Genomic DNA, 21,036 nt, shown 5'->3' on the forward strand with positions numbered 1-21,036 from the left:
TTGTTGTCTCATTTCAGCCCCTGGGGTCCCTGCCCATGGGCGTCCTGCCGAGTCCACCCGGTGCCCGGTCCCCAGCGCCCTGGCCCCTCGGTGCTGCCTGCGCCGGGAGCTGCCAGCTTTTTGGAATTCCTAATGCTCCTGGCCCCGGTGATTGGCTGCTCAGCTCTGACCCCACTTGGGCTGCCGCCTGGTTGGATAAAAGGGGAATCTCCTTGGGGCTCCAGAGCATTAGACACCGGAGGGGGCACCTGGGACCAACTTCGCAAAGCGGGGAGCCCGGCGGGGGGGGGGGGGGAGCAAAAGACCTGCGGCCTCAGCCCCTCCAAAGAGCCGGGAGATGACGGGGAAAGCGGGGGAAGCGCTCAGCAAGCCCAAATCCGAGACAGTGGCCAAGAGTACCTCGGGGGGCGCCCCGGCCAGGTGCACGGGGTTCGGCATCCAGGAGATCCTGGGTTTGAACAAGGAGCCCCCCAACTCCCACCCGCGGGCTGCCCTCGACGGCCTGGCCCCCGGGCACTTGCTGGCTGCACGCTCGGTGCTCAGTCCCGCAGGAGTGGGCGGCATGGGGCTACTGGGGCCCGGGGGGCTCCCCGGCTTCTACGCGCAGCCCACCTTCCTGGAAGTGCTGTCCGACCCGCAGAGCGTCCACTTGCAGCCGCTGGGGAGAGCATCGGGGCCGTTGGACACCAGCCAGACGGCCAGCTCGGGTAGGTGAGGGCGAGGCTGCCCGGCTGCCCGGCTGCCCGACTGGGGGCGAGAGCCGGAAGCCCCACGCCGTCGGCTTTCGCTTGCACCGCAAGGCCTTCTCCCCGCGCAAAAGTTCGCGCCAAGGCCGAGGGGTCGCAGCTCCGGCCTGGGGCCGGCGCGCCCGGGGCAGGCGCGGGGAGGATGCTCCGGGCTCCCGCCTGGTTTCGGCCCCAGCGTTTCCGGCCTCCGCGCAGTTCTCCGGTCCCTCCGTAGGGCCCCGCTCTGCCGCGGCGCCCGGCGGGGGCCCCACCGGAAACCCAGCTTGGGATGTCGGAGCCAGTGGCGCGGGCTGGGGGCCCCCAGCTTAGCTGCTCCCCTGCACCCCGGCCTTCCGGAGGACCCGCGATCCGGGGACCGATTCTGTTCCGTGAGCTGGTCGCCCAGGAAGCGGGTGTCCGCTTCGGCCCAGCCCTTGTATCCAAAGTTGCTGTTCCTCCCTCTTCTCTCCGTTCCACAAAGCCCATGTTGGTCAGCTGGGGTTTATTTTTCACCCCACGAGCTTGGACACCCTGGCCTCTGCGGCGGCAGGAGCGGCCACCATCCGATTCCACCTAAACGCCACAATCTAGTGGATGCCCGCGCCCGGCGGGGCCCCGGGACGACCCCACCGCGCACACCCGGGACTGCTTTCCCGGCCGCGCGTCTCCACCCGCTCGGCCTCCGGCTCGTGCTCGCGCTCGGCAGTTCCCCCGATTTTTCGTTACCTATGTATTTATTTATTTATTTTTATTTGGAGGGACAACGAAAAGTGGCGCGTCGCAGCCTCTCCAGTCTCGAGCGGGGGCGCATTCCGCAGGCACTGAAAAAGGGGCTGTGCCCGGGGAGACCCCACGCTTCCCGGCACCCGGCTCCCTGAGTCCCGGCTCCTCTCCCGGAGCCAACTTTCGGGGCCCGGGGCTCCGGGGCTGCAGGCGCGGGACAGGGCGCAGCGCCCGGATCCCAGCCCGCCGGCCCTGCGAGCCCCTGAGGCTGCCTCGCTCCACCGCCGCCCCTGCCCCAAACGCGTTGGGGCCTTTGCCTCTCTTACAACGAAATCTGTGCAAAATCTCCGGATTGGGGAGCCGGCGTGGGAAGAGCCGGCCGGGGCTAAGCGATGGAGTCGACCTCTCGGAGGGCTTCCCCGGAGGGCCGAGCAGGTCCCCGCCGATCCCGCAGTCGGCCCGGGGTGGGGCCCTCGCGGGCTTCGGGCGCCTGACGTCCCCGGGCGCTGCCGAGCGCGCCCCCCATTCTGCCGCATGTGCCTCCGCCCGCTTTTCAGATTCTGAAGATGTTTCCTCCAGCGACCGAAAAATGTCCAAATCGGCTTTAAATCAGACCAAGAAACGGAAGAAGCGGCGGCACAGGTAAGGCCCCTGCGGCGCTTTCTGTCACCTCTTCGGCTCACCTACTCCCTTGCCAGATCCTGTTTGGGGGGTGGGTCTTTCCAACCCTCTTCTCACCGACTCCTAAGTTAGAAGTCCAAGGCTACGCCAGGGCCGGGGACACCGAACGTTGTTTGGGGATATCCGCCCGGGACCCTGGCGTCCAGCCACAACGGGTGAGGATGGTGTGTGGCCGCCGGGGAGGCGGCACCCGCCGGGCTTTTTCCTTCTGCGGGAGAAAGGAAAGGCCAACGCAAGGCCGAACCGGAGCCAGAAAGGGGCAGGCGGCCCCCAGATTCGATGGGGCAGAGTGACTCCCACCTCCCGCCCAAGCTGGCCCCTCTGCCCTCTGTCCCCGGGCCCCCATCCCGCTCCCGGCATCCCTGTCCGCTCTGCCACACCCTTGGCCTTCTGTTCCCACCGTGTCAAACACCTTGAGCGCGATTTATGCGCTCGGATGGGAGTTTTTCGTTAGGCTTCTGCTCTTTTGTGACCCTGAGAGGGTCTCTTTCCCTCTGCGAGCCTCAGTTTCCTTGTCTGTAAAATGGGGAGGGAAGGTGTGTGGACTGGATGACCCCACCAGCACCTTCTGGAGTCGAGTGGGCTGCATGGGGGTACCGGCTACGGAGAGAATTTTTTAAAATCAATCTTCAAATAGGTATTACTGGTACAACTTTAAAATTCAGTAGGTGCTGAAAGGTATATCCTGAAAAGTAACGCCCCACCCCAGACGCACATTCCCTTCCGCATCCGTGCCGCACCTGCTAGTTCCTTGTAGAAATTTCTGAGGGGGCGTTTAAAGAAATAAAGAAGTGAGCTCCAAAAATCTGTCTGACTTTCTGCCAGTGCTGCTTCCAGACTCCTCCCCTGTGCTCACCGGCCAGATCTGTTTCCCCAAATCTCTCCCTGCACCCTAGTCCAGGTGGTGTGTCCACAAGTTTCCTGCTGGGTGGTGAGACATTTCTCCCCTAGGGAGCTCTCCCATCAGCTGCCCACCCCAACCTCTTCCCAGTTTGTTCCCAGCCTCTTTGCACCCCTTCTCTGGGCACTTTTCTGCATTCCCCTCTTCCTTAGCTAGCTCTTGGAAACTCCAGTATTGGCTCCCACCTTTTGAAATGGCTCTTCCTGTTCTCTAAGCCCCAATAGGTTTGGGCTGGAATGAGGGTGAACTTTGACTTGGTTTCTCAGTGATCTTGTTTATTCGTTCCCTTAAGGCAACATTTTTGTTGTGTTTCGCTTTGTTTTATTTTCAACGGAAATATAGATCCTGGGTCATTTTTTTACATTCATTCATCCAACAAATATTTATTAGAGCATCTTTTATGCCCCCCACCTCACGCTGATCCCAGGGTGGGTAATCCTGTCAGCTTCCCCTGAGCAAGGGCAGGGGTGGGGACCATAGAGGGAGGATAAGTCAGAGCCACTGGGGCTGAACCGCTTCTGTGCTGGTGCGGAAATGGGAAGAGGGGTTCACACAGCAAGGAGAGTCCAGGAGAAAGTATTCCCTGGGTACAAGAACAGTGTTTTTGCTCCAGGACGTCTCCTTGTGTGGGCAGTTGGACTGGCTGATCCACAGCCCCAGATCTCTGCGTAAGGCTCCTGACTCCGTAATCCCCTGATGCTCTCCCCACTGAGGAGACGTTTGGGGGTTCCGGGTGAGACAGCACAACTCACCACCTGCCCTCGGTTTCAGCGGTTTCTGGTGTACGCAGAGAACAGATTATTAGAGAGATCAGAATGGCTACTGATGGCTGGTGCAGCTTTTAATTAGTTTTTTTTTTTAAATGTTTTTTTTCCTGAGCTTCTCTCATTTTGGGCATTTCAGGTAAGAGCCTCTGGAGTCTAGTAATGAGAGATGGGCATCTCTTTTTCTCCCAGAAACACGCTGGGCTTAGTCGGGGTTGGAGAGGGGGAACGGGGATGGAGCAGCCGCTTTGGGAGTCTGTGGGATTCTGCTCGACTCTGCACCGGGAAAGCTCAGCTTCTCTGCAGACGGGATGCGGGCGGGCACCTGAAGAGTCTGAGATTCTGCATTAAGCCAGGAGCAGGGTTTGGATCACACTTGTGGGATGCAGAAGCCTCCCTGGAGAGCACACCAGCATCAACATGAAGATTAGCTCTGAGGCAGGAATGAGGGAAAGTTTGGGGGATTCGAGGTTTGGTTTGTTTTTTTTTTCAATGAGAGCTCTCCCAAGTGGAGGCAGGCACTTGAATGATTCTAAATAACCTCTCCTCCCCTCCCTTCTTTGGCGTTGGCCAAGCCACAACACCTGTGTGCCTTGGTTTCCCTAGTTTTGAGAAGACTTAAAGACTTTGATTGTTTATTCTGACAATCTGTTCTGGGGCCCTTCAGTAAGTGGCAAGAGCAAAATAGAAACCAGCAGATCTTCAAAATTCTGAAGAATTCACTTTCTGTATACATAAACATTCCATTCCCCGCCTCCCAAGAGAATAGGAGAAACAATTTAGAATCAAACCAGTCATCTTCTATAAAGGGCAGAATCTTTCTTCCTCACACATCCCCTGCATCTTCCCTCAAGACATTAAAGCCAACAGCAGCACAAGGACCCAAAGGGGCTTCCACTGGGACTTTTTCCTGGTGTTTGGTGGGGGTGAGAATGAGAGCATCAGTGAAGGATTCTAACCCTCTATGCTGGTCCCCAGGGTCAGATCCCAGAGGCTCAGGCAAAGAACATACCATCTTTACAATCTGGGTTTGTGGAATTGGGACTACATTGCCCATTGACTTCATGAGGGTACAGGATAAAGGTCAACTATAAATTAAAGTCTGAATAGAGAAGAGCTGGTGCCTGTCAGCAGGTGTGTATGGTTTATGGGGAAAGGGGGGGTCTATGAAGCTCCTGATAATAGAAGTAAAATTTTGTGTTGGAGAATATTCATTTGGGTGTTGTCCTAGGGCAAAAGGATGTAGCTTTTACCAGATTCTTAAAACAGATTAGGACCCGAATAGGTCAATGTAGACTGCTCTGTGGGGAGTGGGGGCTCTCACAATGAACCCTCCTGAATGGGACGCCCCCCACCACCACGAATGTCTGAGCCTGGGTGTTGGAAGGCGGTTGGAAGGTGCCTCCTTGTCTTCTGAGCACCGGAAGTGGAGGGGGGGATCCGCGGGCAACTCTGAGGAGCCAGTAGTTCCCAGTTGTGGCAGAGGAAGGGGAGGTGAGGAGGAGAAAATGTTGGGGTGAGTGAGGAGGTGGGAGATTCTGTTCTCAGCTGTTCAAACACTAGGGTTGCGGTTGCATTTGACCTTCCAGTGGGACTTTGAACGTGGGTGTCATTGAAAAGATCAACCACTGCCTGCGAGAGGAAACGGGAAAGCAGGTCCCAGAGGGCCTGAGGCATTTATTTATCTGGTGAGTCCCTCACTCTGTGCTTGGAAGGAAGAAGAAGGGCTTTCTACAGCTTTCTAAAATTTCTGTCTGAACATGCTTTCCCCCAAATCACTTCCAGAAAAGATTCCCTAGTATGAAGTGTCACTGAAGGCTGAAAGAATGTCCTCCCAAGAAGGACAGTGTGGATCCTCAGACTTGAATGAAGGAGAACCTAGAGTGTTAAGCTACGAGTGTGTGTGAACATATGTGAGTGTGAGTGTGGTGTGTGTGTGAGTGTGGGTGGTGTGAACTCTGGGTTTGAGTTTGTGTCTGATTGTGCTGAGCCAGCCCTGGGTTTGGGTTCTGTCTAGGAGGCTAGAGGAGGGTCATTCTGTTCTCTCTGAAACAGTCTCTTTTAGTTTCTGGGTCCTGAGTGTCTGGTTTTGCTCCCCTCAGGACAATCTTTACTTCCTACCAGCTAGAGGAGCTGGAGAAGGCATTCAATGAGGCCCACTACCCAGATGTCTATGCCCGGGAGATGCTGGCCATGAAAACGGAGCTTCCAGAAGACAGGATACAGGTAACAGAGCCCCAGGTCCTTCTCTCTCCACACTCAATGAGGTATTGTCAGCCCCAGGCTCCTGGATGCCTGTGACCCCATCTCCCACCCCCTGCTTGTCCTTGTGAAGAACAGTTCGGTTAAGCTGACAGGTACTTGCTGAACACCTATCACGTGAGGTGGGCACTGTTATTGGGGGGGGGGGGGAGAGGACATGAGACTTGGATGGTGCAGCTGGTCTGCTGTTCCAGACTGTGGCTTCCCAAGGAGCAGATCAGGCAGACCGTGAAGGGGCCTGTGGTGGGATGTGGTGTTCTGGAGGGGGGGGTCATCTGGGTCCTCATGGGTCCTCAAGGGAGGACTCTGTGGTGGCAGGTATCTCTTAGGTACAGCTACATGTCTGCTCCAAGGCCAGAGGTGGGTAGAAGGAGAAAGTGGCTTCTAGTCCTGACCCCATTCTGTTTCCCTTCCTTCCACTCCCCCAACCCATGAAGAAAAGGTCACCTCCTCCCTTTCTGTCTACTCCCCACCACCTCCATCCACCTGAAACTCCTTCCTCTCACAATCAGATAGCTGGCCCTGCCCTGAGCGCCTGCTCAGGTCTGGCCTGGGCTGTGGCCGGGGACTCTTGCCTGCAAGTGTGGCTCATTCAGCCCTTTTCCTCTCCTACAGAGTTGTTTTTGTTTTTTAAGATTTTATTTTTAAGTAACCTCTACACCCAACATGGGGCTTGAACTTACAATCCCCAGATCGAGGGTCGCATGTTCCTCTGAATCAATCAGGCACCCCTCTCCTAGAGACTTCTGCGCCATAACCGACCACTGGTCTGGACTGGAATGTTCTCAGCTGTGCTGGCCGCAGAGCTCCCTTTCATCAGCAGCAAGACCTTTCCAAGGCCAGAACCCACCTCGCTAGGCAAGGGTGGGTCTGCTTAATGGTTTCTCTGGGAGATGAAGTCTGATGATTTTCTGGGCAGGGCCTAGAACAGTGGGTAGGAGGAACATTTCCAGAAGATTTGGGTTTGTCTTAACTGGATCACACCCTTGAGTGAAAGCTGTTTTCATCAGTAGAATGGTCCAGAGCGGTTCATAGCTAAGGCTGGGAAAAATGAGGAGGAGCAGGGATCCCGACTTCCTGAAACCCCTCCCAGTAAAGAAAAGCCCTTGGAGGTAGGATGTGTGTTGGGAGGAAAGGGAACCAGAGAAGTTATAGGTTGCTTTGTGTTCTCTCACTGGACAACCAGAGAACTGGAAATGAGACATGAGCTACTTTTCCAGAAGAGTCTTCCTCTCCCCTGGAAATCTATTAGGAATTTCAGCCAGTGGTTTTAGACATTGACACTAACAATAAGCTCAATTATTCATAAGCAGATTATCTGTTTGGTGCCTTATCCGTGGTGGCCTGGATCCATCAGCCCCCTACCCAACTGGGTTCCAGTGGGGTAAGCCTGGGGTGTTGATTCTGAATCCTGTGTTCATTCTGAATCAAGCCTGTGTGTCTGTGTGTCAGCCAACGCCAATCCGGTCGATGTGTCATGGTAACCCCTACCTGGCCTGCGTTTGCACAAAGTTGGCTATTACAAGTGGCCAGGGTGGGGTGGAGTGCTGAGAAAGTCTCCTGCTGGGAGGCCTCCCAGTGGCACTACTGACCAGTAGGAAGGAACAGCTGCTGCTTGCATTGGGCTGTCCGAAAATCTGTTTGGCCGTGGCCGTGGTGGCGGTGGGTGGGGGCTCGTGGAGGATTCTGGGGAAGGCTCTCGCTCAGCTGTTACTGCATTGCCACAGACGCCCCAGTGGGCAGATGCCAGGCTTCTCTGAGTTGTCAGGGGGCGGGGGGCGGGCATCTGTCGTGTGGTGTCTGAAGCTACAAGGGTCAGCAAGGAGGAGCTAGGGTGTGGAGTCAGTTGATTGCCCTGGGACTTCGAGGACTCTAGATCTAGGAGAACAGAGCCGAAAATCTCTTAGAGTCTTTGAGCAACACAAGGTTCTTTAGCTAAATGCTGCCTTCCAGAAGGTGTATGTGAGCTGTCACATAGCCTGGCCCAGGTGGCCCGGGCAAAGTCTCCACATGTTTCAGCGATGATCACAGCTATCATTTACAGAGCAGTTTCCACGTGCTAGGTGTTCTGAAAACACAATACCCATGGGAGAGGCAAGGAGGTACAGTGGCTAGGGACGCTGTTTCAAAGCCAGACACATCCTGGCTCCACCGTTCCTGGGACGGAGTGACTGGACAAGTGGACTTCACCCTGCAGAGCTCCTGATTCCTCACCTGTAAGATGGGGGTGTTGGTGAGCCCCGCCTTGGGTGCAGGTGCCATAAAGCCTTGTGTCATGTATCCTGAGTGTTGCCCGGCAGGTGCCCCGGGCTCACTCGACTTTAATGCTGATCTCAGTTAGTTCTGGAGACGACCAAGGAAACAGAAGGACAGCCCCTGTCCCCAGGCCACACAGCTAGGTGGTGGGGAACACGGGGATCTAACTCAGGTCCGCCTCGAAAACGCACACATTCACCACCTGCCTCTTAAATCTGAAACCTGTGTTTTGACTTGAAGCTGGGGGAGCAGAGACGGTTGGAGGTCGGGGGGGAACCTGTATCAAACCTTCATAAAGATACTTCCTGAGTTCCAGGCATTGTTCTAAAGAAAAAAAAAACCTCAAAAACTCACTCATAAAAAATTATTTTTTGAGTGGGCAAATTCTTGTACCTAAGCTCATGGCCTGGCTCCTCTGACTAGTGTTGTTCACGTTGGCCTCTCTTAAAGGGACGCCGGCACAAGGATAGGGAACGAAGTTTGAAGGGATTCTATTCCAGATGTTAGAGGATATGCAGCCTGTCTCAGCCTGGAGTACTTAGTAACAACACAGGGCAGCTTGTGAGAAACCCACGTGGGGCTCCCCTGCCCAGCCATTCTGACCTACTTACTTTGGTGTAGAGTCCTTGACATCTGTGTATCTTTAAAACTCTCCAGTGATTGTGGACAGCCGGCATAAAAATCCTACGTCAGAGACTCTGGAAAGGAGTTTCTGCATTTCATGTGTGTTCCTATGAGTGGAAGGAAGTGTAGTTTGGGGGGGACAAGGCAGGATGAGGGACAAGATGACCTGTCAGGTGTGCCGGGAAGGATGCTGCCTGGGCTGCCAGGAAATGTGGGCAAAGCTGCCCCCTACTGGACATCAGAGGCTGCAGCAAGGCCCGGCTTCTCTGAGCCTGAAGACGCTGAAATATGGTGTCAGGAATGCTGAGTGCATGTGGAGTGTTAAGTCATTAAATCACTGCTGCAATGAGCTCAAATTAATCAGCTTCCAGCCGGAGGAGAGAAAGAAAGCTAGGTGAACGTGATGGGACCCGCCACATGGCTGACAGAGCCAGGCCTGATGGTAGGAGGCAAGATCCGAAAGCAGGGCCTGGGGAGGCAAGCGACCAGAATGTACAAAGAGCATTCATCTTATGAGATGTCTTCTTGAGGCTGGCAATCCTGGGATGACCACAGAGGTTCTCCTGGGAGACCTTTGAGAGAAGGAGCCAGGGGTATAGTGTCCTGTGGAGATGCCAGGATGGGAGCTTACAGGACAGGAGCTGTGTGATGACAAGAGAGGCCATCCGTGGGCACAACTGTAGCTGTTCTACCCACACCATGAGAGAAATTGCTGGTAGGGTTGCTGGCTCTGCTCCCAGTGTGCTCTATAGCAAGAGAGCACCTGTTTGGCAAGTACCCCTCCCCAGGTCCTGTCGTCCTTGGAGGCACAATCTGTTGAGACCCTCACTGCCAGCTGTGGAGGCTCCTGTCAGACCCACTATGGACCGCCAGAGGCATTCTGAGTGCTTCTAGGGTGACACCTCTGAGGGGAAATGAAGGAACACAGACCCTAGTTGCCAAGCTGGAAGATCTCACCTGGGAGTGCCAGACCCGGTGATGCTTGCTATCCATTTTGGGCCCCTTCTCAGACACTCAGAGCCCTAAGGTGTAAGGCAGAGCTCTGGTCCTCCCTGTGGCCTTGACACAGGTTCTGCTCAGGAGTTCCAGGCCCGACTATCATGTGAGAGGGCAGTCTCCTCTAGAAAGTGGGCAGCCAGAAAAGGGAAGGCGCGAGAGACTGAGAGATCACCAAGACAGTGAGAGGCAGGGCAAGGAACTCCAGCCAAGGCCTTCTAGCTTCCGATCACAGCCAGCTCGCAGGGAGGCTTGGGCACTGCATGGGTGTTCTCGTGCATTTGAGCCTCAAGGGCCTGGGAGACATTAGAGATGTGCTCATAGCAGCAGGGGTCTCCGTTTGGCCCTCGGGATACCTAAAGGGGAAACAGAGGCTAGCTGTATTAAAATCATACAGCTTAAAGGTTAGTTCTGTCCCTCTGACGCTCTCCTGGAGTTATTATTGTTTGTCAGTCCAGCCTTGCTAAAGGGCCTGCCGAGGAGGCCAGAGGGACAGGTAATGCTGTTGATTAACCTGCCCTTGGTTTTCTTTGCCTCCACTGAAATAATAGTAAGTAGCACTTTTTGAACCTTCTATGTAATAAGCATGGGTTCTGGGACCATTCTAGGGAAGTTCTAGGGACTTTCTAGGACTTTCACTTATTGCATTAATCCTCAAAACAACCCTGGAAAATAGGCATTATTTTATGTTTGGAGAGACAGACTGAGAGAAGGCAAGGAACTTGTCCAAGATCACACAGCAATTTTTTTCGCAGCTGGGAATCCAGTTCAGGACTGTCTGACTTCAGTGCTTCTTGTAACCATCAAGTTCTGTGCACATGCTGGTTGCTTCCAGGAAGAGAAGCAAAAGGTGGATATGAGGGGTGGTTAGGGTTAATGCTAATCCCTTGTCCACTTCCCTCCAAGGCATCAAGCCACAGCTTCCCTGCCAACTGTCCTAAAAAGAAATTGTTTTGGCTGTCCAGGTCTCCTCCATAAATTGGAGCAGCATCTGGTCTTTGCAGAGAGCCAAGCATTCCAAGAGCCCATAACCGAGGGTCCGCATGACTCCTGGTTTGAACGACCAGCTGGCACCAGCTCCCCTGGGAATGGCTGCGGGCAAAGTCTGATCTCCAGACCAGTTATTCATGTGCCCAAATTAGGAGACCCAGGAAAATGGTTCTGTTTATAGACCCCAGAGAGCATCCGAATCCCAAGTCTGCACCCCCGTTCTTTAGTGTTCCAGTAAAGATGTGGTTTCCACGTGAGAGCTCTGCCCTCCCCGACCCCACCCTCCCCCCCGCCCCAAGCACCAATGCTCATGGAATCCAGGCGAAGCCAGGACAGCGGATCCTCCCAGGAATCCACACTGGGGCGGGTAGGGGATCTCTGCCTTTGTATACTCCGCAATCCTGTGTCCAGAATCCATTAATCCAAACCGTGTGGAAAACACAGTTCTTTCCTAAGTGAGTCATCAGAACTCACGAGTGGCCAAACCCAGACCTGACTGTATGGTCTTTACCCCTTTCAGTGGGAATATGCATGTTTTGCCGCAAAAATCAAGATGAGTGAGCTTGGCTACGGTGGGCTGCAGCTGAGTGTCACGTAATGTGGTATGCGCATCACCTCTCCCTTCTAAAATCCCAACGTTGTGGAGTCTGGTCCCATGGGTTCCAGTTAAGGGGCTGAGGTCTTGCTATTTTACAATGCACAGTTTTCAAGCAGGAAGGTTATCTCCTGACCAGGAAGCAGATGTCTTACTTAGGTTCATAAAGAAAGCCTTCCCAACCCCCTGTGGTCACACTTGGTGCTGGGAATTCCATCCCCAAAAGCTTCACGCTTTTGTATTCTTTGAGAGGTGGATGAAACCAGAAATCACATAGATTTTGTGGATCAGTCCTTCAGATTTTTCCTCTATGGGAGAAGGCAGCTTGTGACAAGTGGGTATTTATAGAGGGCCACCAAATGCTACGGGGAAGGAAGATGGGACAGGGCAGAGGTCTCAGACAAACCGCAGGCGCTGGGTTTGGAGAGCCTGACGGACAGGCAGGTGGCGCTGGGGAGGGATCTAAACATAGCGCGGAGCCCGGCCGGGGCGATGGGCGAGTTAGCCCGGGCCCGCATCGCTCGTCGTCTCTGCTCTGTAGTCCACAAGGCGCAGCCATCTAGTGGCTTTCAAACTGCATAAACCCTTTCCTTGGCAGGGGTCCCCCGCGGCGGTCTGGGTCCGGACCAGGGAAAGGGCCCTGCACAATGGCTTCGCAGCTCTCCAGGTGGGCCTGAGCGGGAACGGCAGGTGCCAGACCCGGTGGTGGCAAAGGTGCAGCTCGCTGCAGGCGGCGCCACCCAGGGTGGACCGAGCGATCGTTTTCTATCGGAGGTGGCGAGGCCCGGGGAATCTTGGGGCGCGTCTCTCCCGTTTTAGTGGGTTCCTGGTTATTTACAAACGGAGACATTTCAAAACAGGGATACACACATTTCGGTCCATTTAATGGCGTGCGTGGACCGCGCGGCGGGCAGAGCCGGTCTGCGGCCGCCGAGCTCTCTGAGGGTCCTCGGGAGGCGAGGCGGGGCTGCCGGGGCGCCCCCTGCTGGAGGCGTCCGGCCGCGCTGAGTTGCACACTCGGGGTTGCCTGGAGCCGCTGGGGCTCTCACTGCGCCACATAGCGGCAGCGGCGGGAACGGCGGGGGCGCGCGGATCCGAACCCCCGCCCGGGCGTCCCCGCAGCAGAGGCAGCAAAGGGTTAAACTGTCAGCGGCGCGATGTTAAACAGGTGTCAAAGGCGCCCCATATATCTGCAGATTGAAATCAAATTCTTTGCCGTATAAAAAGATAAATTACCCAGGCGCTGCCGCGCGTCCCACTCATCACGCCAGCGCCAGACGGCAAGCAATTTTTTTTTTTAATGTGCTAACGACCTAATCAAGCAATCAAGTCGGAGAAGATTGCAGAGTGACCCGGGCAGCCATCTGCCGGCGAGCCCCGCATTCATTTCCCGCGCCCCCGCGCAGGGTGGGGGCCGGAGAGGAAGCTGCTGGGGGGAAGAGGGGGAAAAATCCTAAACAAATTAACACCCAATTTTCCCCGTCTAATTAGTTAAATGAGAAATGTTTGGGGTCCCCCGGGGAGGGGGAGCGACTCGCGGCGCGGCTCGCGCTGCCTCCCCAGCATTAATTAGTGCGGGTCAATGCCGCGGCTCCCGAGAGAGCAGCCGCTTTAATTTCCCGTGATATTTCAGTGCCTGAGGCCCATCGATTCAAACAGAAATTAACTTATTTTTCAATCAGCCCAGGGCTGCCCCTGGGGGTGACTCTTCTTTTGCCGCCTCCTGAATAGAGCTGGAGCAATTTTTCATCAAAAGCTGAAACCTCCGCCTCCGGGGGCGGGGGAGGGGCCCAGAGGGAAGGGGGCGGGAGACCCGGCTGAGGCGAGGGAATGGAAATCGCAGAGGAAACTAATAGATTTTCCCCGAACCCGCCTCTGTTCTCCCCCTCATCTCCCTACTTCCCGGGGCGCCTTGGGCGTCTCGCTATTCCGGAGGTCAGGGCCCGGAGGGGCTGCGAAGGGACGGGAGGGGGCCGCTGGTATCCTTCCAGAACCCACCGGTTTCTCAAAGGCCTTCCATCTGCCTGGGGGACAGTGCAGCTGCCCCTGGCGCTGGCTCCTGTCAGCTGCCGGAAGTCTTAGGAAAGCTGCTTTGGGAGACCGAGAAATCTCCTTTCCCCCAAGCATGGCAGGGACCACTCCAAGCACGGGGCTGGAGCTCTGCGGACACCTCCAGGGTACCCCCGTGCCCTGCACCAGTCAGCTTTGGGGCCAGAGAAACATTCTCCAGGGTGTCCCCATGTAGGGGTGCAGGGTCCCCCACTGCACCCTCCTAGGTCCCCAAGCCCCTTTCTCTGCACACCAGAAGAATTTTGTCTTCTTTGCCTGACTGAGGGATGGCTGCCCAGCTCCTCCGCACTATCATTCAGGGTTAGGTCCAGAACTGCGGGGAGCTGGTGAATGGAGGGCACTTAGAAAGGAGGGCTTAGAAAGGAGGCTGACTTGGGCCTCCTGGGGGTGTCCCCCAGGGTTCCTGCTACCTGGATGCCATGCCCTTTGATGCCTGAGTCCACACCCGCCTGGCTTCAAGGCCGGTTCGGCCCCTGGGGTTCTGGTGGAGAGGGAGACCCGAACAAGATGCATGGCTAGTCCAGCCCCTGGAAGGAATGTGTCCCTCTGCAAGTCAAAAACGGGATTCTGTTTGTACGCTGGAGGTGCAACCACTTTCAAGAGAGCTACCCAGGTGGGGCTTCTCGGCAGCAAACCGAGGACCATGCTGGGAACTGCCCATCTCAAGAGCCTGACCCAGAGGCCTCTGCCCGTCATCCTAGAACTGCTTTGATTTAAAAAAGAAAAAGAAAAAAAGGACCCATTTCACCCATCACGTTCTTATAGGACTGAGTGACCTCCTTCTAGGCATTTTGAGCCTGGAGAATCCCCAGGGGGTACCATGGAGTGGGGAAAGTTCAATGAGGGCACCCTGCTGGAGAAACTAGCAGTCCTGGGGATGCAGCCCTAGCAATCAAAGGAGTGGGGACCTGCACAGGGGGCCTCCGGGATAAGGGCCTGGCCTCAGTGCCCCTCAGAACATACCCGTAGCCCTGTTCATCCTCACTTGCAGGTCTGGTTCCAGAACCGCAGGGCCAAGTGGAGGAAACGGGAGAAGTGCTGGGGCCGGAGCAGCGTCATGGCGGAGTACGGGCTCTACGGGGCCATGGTGCGGCACTCTATCCCCCTGCCAGAGTCCATCCTCAAGTCCGCCAAGGACGGCATCATGGACTCCTGTGCCCCGTGGCTGCTGGGTAAGAGCCCGCACCCTCCTTGGGGCCCTGCCCCTGTGGTGAGGAGAGCGGGCTCCCTGGAGGAGGAGGCAGAGCTCTGGAGCAGGGAGACCCGGCCACAGCGGGCCACCTAGCAGGACAGACGCACTCCAGAGCAGGCCTCCTAGATCCGCTCAGGAGGCTCAGCAGGGCAGGCTGGGCCCGGGGCTTGCTGTCTATGCCCTGGGCCCCTGGGTTCTTTTGTACTGAGAAGGGTGTGGCTGTTGGCCCAGGGTCTGTACCCTTCTCTTCGCTTGGCCAGAGGTGGGCTTGTGGTGAATGAAACAGCTTCTCTTGGGGGCTGAGGGGACCCCTCGGACCCTCTGGCCACCATTCTGGCTTTGCCCAAAGGATTTCTTCCCACTGAAATCTCTCCACGTGCCATCTTCCCCCCACCTGCCCTCGGGGCCTATGTCTGGTAGCGGCACCAGCTTATCTTGGGTTTCTATGATCTAGAATCCCAGGAGGGAGGGACGGGGCGCATGTGCTACGCTTGGGAAGGGGCAGAGCAGGCGGTGGCCAGGTGCCCAGGGACCTGACTTGAAGAAGCCCTCAGCAGGCCTGGGGCCCAGCTGCTGGTCTTCAGCGCCAGCCCCAGCCCCTGGCCACCCTCCCGCCGCCCCGGCCCCGGCCCCTGGGACTTGCGTGACTGCGGTGTGTGAAGTAAGGCTTTCTGCTCGTCCTTAATTCTGGCCTCTCTCTATCTTTGCCGTTTTCAGTTCAAGATGGCTTTCCCAGGCGCTTTTCTAAACCCGAATACCAACAATTCTTTTTAGGGATGCACAAAAAGTCGCTGGAGGCAGCCGCGGAGTCGGGGAGGAAGCCCGAGGTGGAGCGCCAGGCCCCGCCCAGACTGGACAAGATGGAGCCGGAGGAGCGGGGCCCCGACCCTCCAGCGGCCATGTCCCAGGAGGAACTGAGAGAGAACAGCATTGCCGCGCTCCGAGCCAGAGCTCAGGAGCACAGCACCAAAGTGCTGGGGACTGTGTCTGGGCCTGACAGCCTGGCCCGGATCGCCGTGGAGCCCGAGGAGGAGGAGGCCATGGACGAAGACAGGCCCACGGAGAAGCTGAGTCCGCCGCAGCTGGAGGACATGGCTTAGATCAAGGGCTCCCAGGTCCCGAGCCCCAGGACTCTGCTCTCCTCGGGGCCTGTGGTGTTGGGAGGTTTTCTTGAGGCAGGGCTCGGTCCTGGCCTCTGCCACCCTCCTCCTGCCCCACAGGGGCCCCCATGACCCCCGGGCTGATTTCAGGCACAACTCAGTTCTGGCCAAGGGTTTGGGCCATGCTGAGACACCCCCTATCTAGTCTTGACCTCTCCGGCATCTTCCTCCTCATCCCAACATCCCTGCCTCAGAAGCCTTCTTGCTGCCCCAAACCATCCCCTCAAGCCACTTTCACTCAACCCCTTGGTGACGCTCAGTGTCCAGATCCACCCCTCACTCTCTGTTCTCTTGCTTGAAAGAGGCCCCCCACCCCCGCTCCCCAGCTCTCTACCCCCTGTGGATTCTGCTCTGCTCAGGCCCAAAGCCGGCTGCTGTCAACCCGTTACCTGCCGCAACAGTACCAGGGAAGGAGGACCTGCATTCTAGTACCAGTGTCCTGAGCTCCCCAGGCTTCAGCAAAACTGTGCTCCTCAGCCTGTTCCCTCCTGAGGGCCTGGGCCTCCACAGTGTCGATATTACCCCGGCAAACACACACCCATAGGCCCAGGCTCAGCCTCTGCCCCACCGCCTTGATGGGGCCCAGATTCCAGGTTAAACTTGGAAGGTGTCCTCCTGAGCCCTTCAGCCCCCCTCCATCTCATGTCCTCTGTAGTCACCCTCGTGAACCTGCCTGCCCTCTCCATGCCCGCCCCGCCTGCCCCACCGCTTTCCCCAGCATGAGGCCACGGACAGTAGTACCTGTAGAGTCCAGGGCCTGTGCCCTGCAGACAGCAGGCACCTGTCACAAATGCTGTGGTCAGGGCACTGTTGGGGAGGCCAGACTCTTACCCAGAGCCTTTGGGCCTGCGTTCTGAAGCATCCTGACCACCCCGCCGTATACTACCCACGACTCTGATTTGCTGTGCAAGACACCCTTCTAGAGCTTCTTGCTGTTCATTGGGGCGCATGTGTCCTGCCTGTCCAACCCGATCTAGCCATTAAATGAACACACGGGAAGCCACAAATCTTGGCTCGACTTGATCCAGGCCATCCCCGGGAGGTAAAGCCTGGAGCAGACTTGGAGTTATTACAGGCATCAAGGAGTGGCCACAAAAAGGATACGAGAAAGGGCTCAAAGGAGAGCAAGGCAGGAGCCAGGATTAGACTCTAACTAAGCAACAGGTACACGCACCTGCCAGGTGTGTGCTGTGGCATCTGTCCGTAAGAATAGGACAGACACAGTGACCGTGGAGGAATAGGGAACTGGGGGCTTCTTCCTGTCTGGTGATGGGAGGAAATTCCACCTGGGATGTTCTCTCCGAAGCTGCCCCCTCCAACCCCCAGGCCAGGCCTGTGTCACCCTCATGCCCTTGACATTTCCCTCTACCGTCCCACCCACCTTTGCAGGGAATACCTCGCAAGAGAAAGGCCTGAGACAGTGAGTTTGGATTTTAATTCCGTATCAAAAGTTGATTTCTTCCTCATTCTGTTCATGGAACCCCCCTCTTCTCCATGTCTTTGTCCCCTGTTGGTTTGAAGTGTTAGAGACTTTAGCCCCCGGTGTGTAAATACTGTACATAGAAGTGGGAAGAAAGAAACTTGATATTGAAGTGTTTGAAATATGGAAATGTAATAACTCTAGGTATTCTAAACCTGTGATTTCTGTGCCATTTTCTGTAAAGATACAAGTAAGAATAAAATTGATGTAAAAACATCAGGGGAGGGATCGAGGAATCCTCCGTGGGTGAGGACGGTGTATGGATGGGTAGCATAAAAAGTAAATCCATGAAGACATTTTTAAGTCAAAATTACCAGATTCCTCTTTTGAAATGACTCCAACTTTAAAGGCATAGGAGACTGTCTTTTTCTGCTGAGCTGACACCAACTTCCAATGACATTTGTCACTGTGATATGAGACCCTCCTCCACTGTAGACACAACTGAATTATCCCAGCCATGGAGCCCCTAAATTATTACCTACGACTCCCCGCTGCTCCCCACACAATGGATTAGCTAACCTTGCCCTCTGGCATAATTTACTTATTAACAACCCTATTTCCTTCATGCCTCATCCCACCTTGGCCCCTGAGAGTCCTGACTCCCTCCTTTTGTGTCCACGTGTGCACTGTAGAATCTTGCCTACAACTCAAACACAACAACAACCAGTGGGAAAGGCAGTGGTATCTGGAACTGAAGTCAAACAGACCTATGCTAAGAGCCTGTTAAAGAGAAGGGAAGTAAACAAGAGAAGGCGCGGGGAAGGACTGCAAGAAATTGCCGGCAGACAGCGGCGACCCATCGGCTCCATGGTGTGTTGGACGGAATTACAAGAGGAGAGGGAGGGAGCAGACCAGATAGGTTATATCTGAGCTTTGGGCTCAAGAAATCTCATAAGATTGTTTCAGATTGCCTCAGATGGGGAACGCCTTCTCAGAAGAGATTTTTCTGGCCGGCCGTCATCGGAGGAGAGTGACAGGTGATCAGCAGTCCCCGTATACTTCATTGGGAGCTGATCTAATCCTTCTGAACCCAGAACCTGGAGGGCCCATGTGGGACATCTCCAAGTGCTATGCAGTGAAAGGACAGGTCCAAGAACCTGGCTTCAAGTCCTGCTCACACACTCTCCCGTACGCCCTCCCTGAGCATGTCAGGTCCCTGCAGGTGTCCCTGTTGGCTTAGCAATGCCCCTCCTCCCCACCCTGCCCATGAGCACCCCTCTAGGAGACACACTGACACTTCTCCCTCAAGTCCCTCCTCCCTGGAGCCTTCCTGATCCTCCAGGGAGAGTTTATAACCTCTGTTCTCCCCTAGCACCTGCAACATCCCACCATTATCGCATCGTGTGTGTCATACTGTATGCTTGTAATTTACATGTCCATCTTCCTCACGAGACTGATTTCTTCAAGGGTGGGGATCATATCTTATTCATCTTTTATTCCCAGGAACCATCAAAGGGCCTGACAGTCTACTGTTGAATGAAGGAGTGAATGCTCTTCCTCTAACTTGTCCTTTCAATAATTTAGAAACACTGATTGAGCATCTACTGTGTACCAGGCAGTGAGGCAAGGCACTGGGGATACAGTGGTCCCAAAGCATCTCACTTGGAGGGAAAGATAGACAGAATTCAAGTAAGCACACAAGGAAAACACAAAATTGCACGTGTCCTAAGGCCTTGGAGGCATGAGGTAGGGGCCATGAAAGCGTGTCCGTGGGACTTGAGTGAAGGTGTTGACCTCTGTGCCTCTCCTGGAAATGATAAGATCTGCCCCTCTGGTGTCCTTCCTCCAGAGAGGAAGCAGCAAGGCTATTGGCCAAGGAGCCACATGAAGGAAGGTGGCCACACCAATATAAACTTCTCAAGTCTGGCAGCCAACTTTGGCATCTGTCCCCCTCAGTTACATCTGGGGGACGACTTGGACACTGAAGGACTTGGGAGATGACAACCACCCCAGGGGTTGACCTTGGGAAGAGGCATGCTGCTTTCTGCAGGGGGACAGGCAAGCAAGCCCACAGGTAATCAGTGAAGGGAGAGGTGGGGACACTGCTAAGGGAACACATGGCCAGGAAAGGAAGGGCTTGGCCAGCTGGGAAATAAACAACGGGAAATCTCCAGTGCCGCCTGCACCCTGGCAAGGACTTCTCCCCACGGATCTCAGAACTCGGCACCTGGGAGGAGAGCTTTTTCCATGCTTCCCAGGCCCAACAGGCTGCCCAGAGAGGGCTACGCTCTCCAGGACAAGCAAGAGAGTGATGTAAGTGCAGGGGGACTGATATATGTGAACTGCCAGCTGCTTGGAGCTGCTGAGCATGGCCAGGCATGGATAGATGATGAGTCTGCCTGGTGGCAGGAGGTGACAAGGGAGGGCAGGAGATTGGAGGGACCACGGGGATGGGTCCTTTCAGCCTCCTCTGTCTCCTGTGCCCCCAGCTCACCAGGATCTCGGAGTCTTCCTCTTGCTCCCACCAGAGGGATAGTGCCCGCTCCTCCCCAACTCCCCTGGGGGTCTTGGGCTATGACACCTGGGTCACCAGCGGTAGCAAAGGTACCATACTCGTGGGAGATGTTAATCATAAGGAAACCCGGTGAGGGGCTGATGGGAACTCTGTGCTAGCTTCACGATTTTTCTATAAATCTAAAATTATTGCAAAAAAAAATTAAGTTTACTTAAAAAAAAAAGATAAACTGGTTTATTTTTTCGAGGGAAAATGACAGATGGCTTCTTTGGGTTAGAACAAGTGCCAGGGCTGCCCCTTTCCCTGCTTTACCCCAGGGCTCTGCTTACTGAATGTCCCTGTCCCCGATCTCCCCAAGATCACCCAGGCACCCACGCCCCCACCCTGGGGAGCTGAAACCGGGTCTTCTGCTCTTTCCTCAACTCCGGCAGCAACGACGTCCCTGGGTCGTCACAGCTGAGCGGGCCCAGCAGTGCTCTGCTCCCCTAACTTCTCACTCAGATCAATCCCTTCCCATGCTAACTCTTCTCAGTGGACCTCAGGCTCCTCCCCACTGAGCACCTCACCTCTGAACGAGGGCCCCCTAGCTTTACCTGCAAGGCTCTGCTCCCACATTGGACTTCAGGAAGTTTGACACAGGAAGGAGTCAGGGAGTGAGAAGCTGGCCTCCTGTTGAGCTGCAGAATGACAAAAGCTGTCTGTGTGCCCACGGCCTTGAGCCTTGATAACCACCACCTCCCAGCCTCGCTTGGTGCTCAGGAGGTCAGAGAACAAAGGTGGGTTGACCAGGGTGACCATGGTGAACCCAGATGGGAGAGGGAAGAAGAGGAAAATTTGCCCTATTTCTTCCACACAGCCCCGGTGAGAAGAGACCAGTAGACTGCCCAGAAGTAGAAACAAAGGATTAAAAACCAAATCTGAGCTCAGCCAACAGACCTTTGCAGCTGAGTTGATGATCCAGGAATTTGGCTGATGGGCGCATTAATGAGCAAGCAGCTATTAAGACAAGTGCTGAGGGCGCCTGGGTGGCTCAGTGAGTTAAAGCCTCTGCCTTCGGCTCAGGTCATGATCCCAGGGTCCTGGGATTGAGCCCCTCATTGGGCTCTCTGTTTAGCAGGGAGCCTGCTTCCTCCTCTCTCTGCCTGCCTCTCTGACTGCTTGT

The 21,036-nt window shown here is 55.5% G+C and overlaps 1 protein-coding gene across 1 annotated transcript; it reads left to right on the plus strand.

Annotated features, from left to right (window-relative positions):
• The first annotated feature begins 337 nt into the window (after window positions 1-337).
• On the plus strand, window positions 338-15,879 carry VSX2 (visual system homeobox 2). Its single transcript, XM_032837478.1, has 5 exons — window positions 338-707; window positions 2,006-2,090; window positions 5,897-6,020; window positions 14,579-14,759; window positions 15,554-15,879. Exons 1-5 carry the CDS (start codon window positions 338-340, stop codon window positions 15,877-15,879), a joined length of 1,086 nt encoding a protein of 361 aa, XP_032693369.1.
• The last annotated feature ends 5,157 nt before the right edge of the window (window positions 15,880-21,036 follow it).

Source organism: Lontra canadensis, unplaced genomic scaffold (assembly GCF_010015895.1).
Source record: "Lontra canadensis isolate GAN:19392208 unplaced genomic scaffold, GSC_riverotter_1.0 scaffold98, whole genome shotgun sequence".
NCBI classification, from domain to species: domain Eukaryota; kingdom Metazoa; phylum Chordata; class Mammalia; order Carnivora; family Mustelidae; genus Lontra; species Lontra canadensis.